Source organism: Limulus polyphemus, unplaced genomic scaffold (assembly GCF_000517525.1).
Source record: "Limulus polyphemus unplaced genomic scaffold, Limulus_polyphemus-2.1.2 Scaffold1161, whole genome shotgun sequence".
Lineage (NCBI taxonomy): Eukaryota > Metazoa > Arthropoda > Merostomata > Xiphosura > Limulidae > Limulus > Limulus polyphemus.
Genome location: NW_013666771.1, coordinates 109356 through 117103, shown reverse-complemented (window position 1 = coordinate 117103; position 7748 = coordinate 109356). Strand labels below are relative to the sequence as shown.

The window sequence follows — 7748 nt, the reverse complement described above, 5'->3', positions numbered from 1 at the left end:
GTTACTACCCATATGTATGACACATGCATAAAATCTATTGACAATTAAACCAGTCTCCACGTGTGATGCCCATATATTCATACCTATATGCATTGCAATGACTTCTTCCACAGTATTACAAAACTCAATACAAGTTACTACCCATATGTATGACACATGCATAAAATCTATTGACAATTAAACCAGTCTCCACGTGTGATGCCCATATATTCATACCATATTTAAAATAATGATTTAATTCAAAATGTATAAAAACATAAAATCTCTGAGTACGATATCCAGGATACATATGTCACAAAATCAAAACAACCACACAGCTCCAACATTTGGAACACTTCACCCTTTTCCATTGTACCTCGGAAGAAGGCTGTGGAGTTCCAAGTAGATGGTTTAAATCATTTTGCCCAAACACAGCTGTTTTATCAATAAAACTTTGCATTAAAAATAATTAATCTAACTCTAGAGAAAAATAATCATATAGATTAGAAAATGTTATAAATACAAAAGTAGGTAATTAGATATTTTGATTTAGAAGTTGATAACTTACGTGTTCGTATAGTCAATAAACAGGTACCGATCTTAGACACATATCAGTAACAGTAGATATTTAATGATTTGAATGAAAAAATAACAACAATTAGCATTTCTGTAATATTGTAAGTTGGTAACTTACGTGTTCGTATAGTCAATAAACAGGTACCGATCTTAGACACATATCAGCGACAGTAGATATTTGATGATTTGAATGAAAAATAACAACAATTAGCATTTCTGTAATATTTAATAATTAAATACAGAGTTAGAATTTATACACATGCACACATTTCATGCAAGCAGAACCACAATATCTCCAGGTTAGTGCATAAAGAATTCATAGTAGTCCTGAGCATTGAGGTAGAGGAATTTCAATCCCATGGATATAACACACGAACTACACTTTACAAAAACAATGAGTAAAAGACTCACCCAATATTAGGAACTTGGTCTTCGGACACAATATCTTCTAACGTTATTTGTCTCTGAATGGCTTGAAATTTCTTCATAACTTGTTCTCGAACCTATAAATTAGAACAAAATTGTTTACAATTGTGTAATGGTCTGTGAGTTTCAAATTCTAAATAACATAAAAGTGTTTATAAATCTGCAGTACGAATTACATGAAAAGAATACCAATGACAAAGACACTGTTAAAATAAAGATGCTGTGTCAGTTAACCCTACAATTTGGAATCAATAATACAGAAATCGGTAGCTGTTCTAGTCTTCACAATATTCAGCAAATGCTAAAAGCACTAACATTACCTTTAAATGATAAAATAGTATTAGAACATTCAACTAGTACAACTTTTATGCTCATCAGTTCACCTATTGCAGAGAAATCCTCAATTGAAAATAAGTTCTTCCTCCCATTTGTGTCATGAATTTGGTGAAATTCAAAGCCTTTTTCAAAGTCATTTATCTATACAAGACCTGTTTGCAGTCCTAAACTAGTCAATTGAAGAATGTCCAAAAGTCAAATTTACATTAGTCTCAATTGCAAGTGAAAAATTGGAAGTTGCAACAATTCAATGAAGTGCAAATGTTATGGATGCAATCATGATAGGTTCCTTGCTGAAGTTAAAGTGATCAGAAAGAGAGATCATCCAAAAACGTTATAATCAAATCATAAGAGGCCAAGAAAACTGTAAAGCAGAAAAAATAATAAGAATATGATACTTTTTTTTTCTAATTGTAACCATTTTCATTTTCTTTGATCATTTAGTGATTGACAGACAGATGAGAATTTAATCAATGAGTCATAAAAAATAGTTAAAGAACATTTATTGTTATTTCTAAGTGCACAGTGTATCCTATATGTCATGAACATGTTGAAAGCCTTTCTTACAGTGAAAATTATAGTAAAAATCAAATGGCCCTAAGTAAGAGCAGCCTTGCTTTGGGAAGATTCTTCATCAACATCAAAACAACTTTTGTGACTTTCTTTGCATTTTGCAAGAAAGAAATCAAACTATGAATTTGTGCAAAACTTTATATATAAGAAACTACCCAAATACATAATTTTTGTACAATCAACTAACGATTTTAGGGTTAAATAAACTGGATATTGTAGCAATTATATCAGCTGTCTTCCATTTCTTTAAATAAGAAGTTAAAACACTAAACATATTTTTACTTTTCAACTTCATAGCCAAGGCACTGAATCCAGTTTTGCATTATACAAAATAAACCTAGATAACAATTCTCTTGTAATAACTTTGCTTCATCTGTAATTACCTTATTCAGGTAGTTTAGTGATTTCACTCTGTGAGCTTCTATTTCATCTCTGGGTTTTCTAGATTCACTTGCTTTCTTCATTTGCCAGAGTTGCTTAAGAAAAAGAAAGATAAACTGCTGAACACAATCATTAATGTGGTTTCCCAAAATAAAGCACTGACAGTTGCAAAGAAAAAGTATAATACTGGTTGAACCAGCAAGAACGTTGAACACTTGTAACACAGTTAAAACTGTTTTGATTTAGCACAAAAAATATTTTTTAGCCCTTTTGCTTGCTATTCACTGTTGTTCTATTAGACGTTCTCTGATGAAAACAAAATTGATATTTTGATTGTAAAGAGAATCAAATGCACCATATGTGTAGAATTCTCCAAAGTTTGAAGTACTGTGAAAGCTTTTACTGTAATGTAACTATTCACTATTTTGTCGATTTCAAAAAGTAGCATATTTACATGGTATCAGTTTATAAATGATGTAGTTATTGTATTGCTCAATATTAACATAGAATACTCCTCTGAATACGTATTTTGAGCTTTATTTTCTATAAACAAATTGCCCAAGATACAATATCTTGTGTGCGAAAATGTTCCATTTGCTTTTTTTAAATATAAAAAAAATTCAAATCTACAAAACTAGTTGAAGGACTCAAACGTGTATATACAAATACGTATCTGTTGTTTCAGTAAATTACTGAAAACAGTGAACTTTAAATCCAAACCAAATATGAATTCAAACCTCTAATGTTGCTTTGGAAATTTCCTTTTCATTCACAGGTACCATTTGGTAGTTACGAAATTCTGGAACTTCTTTGGCCCTTAACTTTAGAAGACGAAATCGAGGATTGTCCTCTAATGCCTTTGAACTTGCAAACTCAAATTCTTCCATTAATGATTCCAGCCTAAAATAACTTGAACCTTGCTTCTCTCCATCAGTTGATCTCTGAAGATCAAGTTTCTGCAAAATAGAATGACTGTAACAAAATTACAATTACTTATTAAACTATGTTATTACCCATTACTATTTACTGCAGAAACCATAACAGTTTCTAACCAAACCAAGTTTGATACCATTCAATTAAGTTAGCTACTTTTCACAAATTCGTAATATCTTTTTTTTTTATAAATATTAAACATAATTTGCTGAAAATAAGTATTAAAATATTTAATTTAATATGATCTTCAGAAGAAAAGAATTATTAAGTCTGTATTAAGTATTTTCAGATATTTCACAATTAAGCAAAAATTATCAAAATGTGCATTGTCACCAAATACTGAAGCAGCAGCACCCTTCACTGTAATAATTTCACCCACCTCTTTGAAATGAATAACAGGATTGACAGTTAATTTTATGATGGCCCACAATGGAGCATATTCAGTAACATTAGATTTCAAACCCTAGATTCTCTTATTACACACCGACATGCTAACAACTAAAAAAATGCTTGACCTAGTTTAAAAAAGGAGAACACAAAATTTCATAGATTCTTTACAATTTTCAGTGAAAAATGGGATTGTTGATTAGTTCAAAAGTAAGGGATGGTTAGATGACACAATTTATTTGAAATATCATAAAAATATATGAATAAAACAATATCATTACTACATAGCTTCATCAACGAGACATATTTCTGTTGGTGAAGGATGGGCTTTATCAAAAAATTTAAAATGTAAGAAGCATGTTAAAAATACTGATCTTGAAGTATCTATACAGGATCATTATTTCTATACTGTCATAAATTTTTCACTAATACTACAGAAAAATTCATCACTTGTTAAACGAAGTTATTTGTAATGATATGACATTAATTTTGATAGGCACATCTACAACTAGTGTAAATCTGAATAACCATGTTACTAGGTGTCTAGCATAAAACAAATTAAGATCTAAAATGGTGAGTCATGAATACACTGGATACCCGTATGGCTTCAAACACTCCTGCATTGCATGGATCATTTGGATCAAGATGTGAATGCTGTGCCCACTCCCGAAGTTTCTCAACATCTGATAGGTGTCCTTGGTCAGGAAAATAGTGAGAAGCTTTAGTCTGCTTCACTGTACTGTAACAAATGTTTTAAAAATTTCAATCAAAAATATTTTATACTTTTCATATCAGTAACAAAAAAACCTAATTTTCATAACTGATTGCATATCCAAATGTTAACATTTCCAAAAGTTGAATAAATGATACCTTATAAAGCATTTTATATTTTAGAATTTTACTATTAATATCATCAAACAATAAATATCTAAATTTATAATCATAATTCCAAGGTAAAATATAACCCCATCATTTCAATATCATATTTTTTTATGCTATGGTTTTTTTGTAAATAATTTTTCTTCTCGTTAATTTCTACTTCTGTAAGAAGTACATCATATTTTTTGTTTTCATGGACACAACTCTCAATATAGTTTAATACAAATTTAAGATTTAATGACATTTACCAGTCACTGTTTTGGCATTCTACTTATAATGTAACACTATTTTTTGTAGAAGACTTTCTGATGATAAAAGTAATATAAGGCAAAGTATGTGGTGCATGATAACATGATTTAAAAACTCTAATTTTACTACAACTGAGTTTAATAACTATAGAGTGAAGATCCCATAGAGTACATTAGTGAAGAGTAATAAATATCTTTGCAAAAGGAATTGTTTTAATATTTAATTAATGATATTAGAATCCAAAGGAGTAGGTCATCATCAAGTTATACTCAATGATTAAGTTTGCCTTCTTTTCACTCTTCAGTTCCACATTCCAATCTTATAACTAACTTAGTATCCTAGACACATTTTCTCTCTTATCACACTGAAAATCAATTCTCAAATAGATACCATATATATTGTCTTAGTTGATCTATACATACATTCAAAAGTTTCTACTAACCAGATTTGGCAATTTACTATATCAAAATATATTCCTAAAATCATTATATATAGAAATTTTTAATTTGTGTTTTTAATTGATAAGTGATTAGTTCTGCATTTTTTTAAATCCAAATTAATTGGAAGAGGATTATTTTGATCAAATACTTATAGTTAAGCTCCATTTAAAATATTTTCAAGGCAATTACATGGACAAAAAATATTTTAGTGAATGTACTGTTCAGTGACACTGTCTGTATGAGTAGGAGAGATTCAAATAAGTTATTTAGATAAAAACACTGTTTAATAAAAGGTATTAATTTAATGTATGTCCATCAATAATTAAAATTTTTGTTAATGGGATATTCAATTTTTGGTTAACCAAGTATATTTGTTTTGCTTTTTAAAATACTGCTCACTAAGGTGGGTGCTTAACATCAGCAAAAAAATCTCTTTACAAACAAAACTACTGTTACTATCAATAATGATATTATGTTATTATAAAATAATGTAATAGAAATCAACAAGAGTTAAGTATATCCATAAACTTTCGAATGCTTTCCAGAAAATATGGTTAAAAGCTGTTACAGTGTGATATCAAAGAAAAAACTATACCAGCTTCTATCAAGAAAATTTGCTGACAATGGTCCATCAGGATCAGTGTATTAAATTAAACGTAAAGTCTGTGAAAGTTATTACATCAGGGAAACTAAATGGCATCTTTCAACTAGATTGAGAAAAACATTTGAAAGTTCTCTTTCATGTATTTGAACATATGGTTAAATATAATCACCTCTTTGATTTTCAAGAAGATGAAATCATACACAAAGAAAATAATATAAGTCACAGAAAAATTAAAGCTCTGCTCTCTTTATTAAATAAACAAACATTAATAAATATACAGGTGTGCAGTTATATTCATTCTAATTACTGTTTCTTTACAATAGCTACTTTTGATTATTTTCAACGATATAATATCATTACTGGCGTTGTAATGTGCAACAGTTTGAACTGTTGTATGATTTTCAAAGCTTACCACATGATGATGGTAGGTAAACCTAGTAGAACATAAAGTATTAAAAAATAAAAAGAAGTTCTTCAAACATATTTACTTGTTTATCTGCAAATTAAAAAAATATTTATATAGGTGATCTTTGTTTGTACCTAAGAATGGACGGTTCTTTCTTAGATGATGGGGCTAATACTTCTCCATCTTCTCCAACCCCCCAAGACACACTGCAACGAACTACTCCATTGGTCAAAAGCCAGTGAGACACTGTTTCTTTATTGTTGTAATGAAACTGTATACCTGAAGAAACATAGTGTATTAATAACAACTGACAACTGTTTAACTGCACAATAATTCATTAAAACATTGACAAAACACACAACTTTTCCACATACTTTCAAATAAACAAGCCAATAATCTTATTTGAGTGACTTAAAACAAATGATATAAGACACACAATTAATAAACTTAAGACTAATATTGCAAATCATTACAGTTTCATTGCTTTAACATATTTATTTAACAAGAAGTTTGTATATGTATAAATAAGGACTTTTAAACTTACAGTGCCCATACTTAAAACACTTCACAAAGTCTCATTATACAGAATATTTTCCATGACTAAAAGTTTTAAAAATAAAATTTTACTTGTTCATATCAGATCTTATTCACAGAAACCCATTATGACTCACCACTTCCAATTCCAGCATGCCTGTAATTGACAACATGCTCAGAACTGAACTGGTGCTTATGAAGTTTAGCAGTTCGAGAAGTCTGAGAGAGTTCGGGAATAGCGAGATAGATATTGGCCATGTGGAAATTTGAATAGCTGCTTGATTCATAAAGCTAAAGACAAATAAAAATACAAAACTGTTATCCAGTTATTTAACTTTATCAATAACTGTTGAAAATAAATGACAACACTCACTTGCAAGGAATAACTTAAAAAGCTATTGTCAAAAAGTTATTAGGAGAAATTGTAAGAGGTAATAGTGACTATATTTGATAATAAATATAATACATCATAAATTTTTTTCATATTAATAGTAGCTGAAACTTCTAATCAAAGAACTACTATGATACAACAGTTTTAATTTTCTGACCATAATCAGTCATGGGATTGACCTTCAATAGTTTTGGTTGAGTTTGTTGGTCATAAAAAAATTAATTAGAAAAATACTAGTAACACAATAACTTGTTTGTGTATCTCATATAAACAGAGTTGCTCCTATGCTCTGCTTGATACAAGGCCAGTACTCTAGAGATGATAGTTGGTAGTGAAGAAATCCTTCTCTGACAAAATAAGTATGGTATGTTATGTATACACACACACACACACGTCTTGCAAGATTTTTAAATGGGCCTTCGAACCATAAAAAACTATAACTCGTATGAATTTGTGGGTTTTTTAACATTTCAGGCCTACAATTAGTGGGAAGGAACTCTTTTGAAACCTTCACATATCTATTTACTACATTTTGACTTTATTTTCTAGGTACAGGTATGTCTTAAGGATTTTTAAGATTTTTTTTAGAATCAGTCTATCTATATTGTATCTATACACAGTGGTCACAAGTAAATAAACGCCTAATTTTTCGTC

General features: G+C 29.4%; 1 protein-coding gene across 2 annotated transcripts in view; it reads right to left on the bottom strand.

Moving 5' to 3' along the window:
• Positions 1 to 7748, bottom strand: part of LOC106462414 (coiled-coil and C2 domain-containing protein 2A-like) — an 82436-nt gene that overhangs the window by 21026 nt on the left and 53662 nt on the right. For both annotated transcript variants that reach the window (XM_022389667.1, XM_022389668.1), the window contains exons 21-26: positions 6841 to 6994; positions 6304 to 6448; positions 4189 to 4330; positions 3009 to 3227; positions 2274 to 2366; positions 967 to 1058 (exon numbers count right to left, since the gene is read on the bottom strand). In XM_022389667.1, the coding sequence (XP_022245375.1) occupies positions 967 to 1058; positions 2274 to 2366; positions 3009 to 3227; positions 4189 to 4330; positions 6304 to 6448; positions 6841 to 6994 (845 nt within the window). The remainder of the gene's footprint in view (positions 1 to 966; positions 1059 to 2273; positions 2367 to 3008; positions 3228 to 4188; positions 4331 to 6303; positions 6449 to 6840; positions 6995 to 7748) is intronic.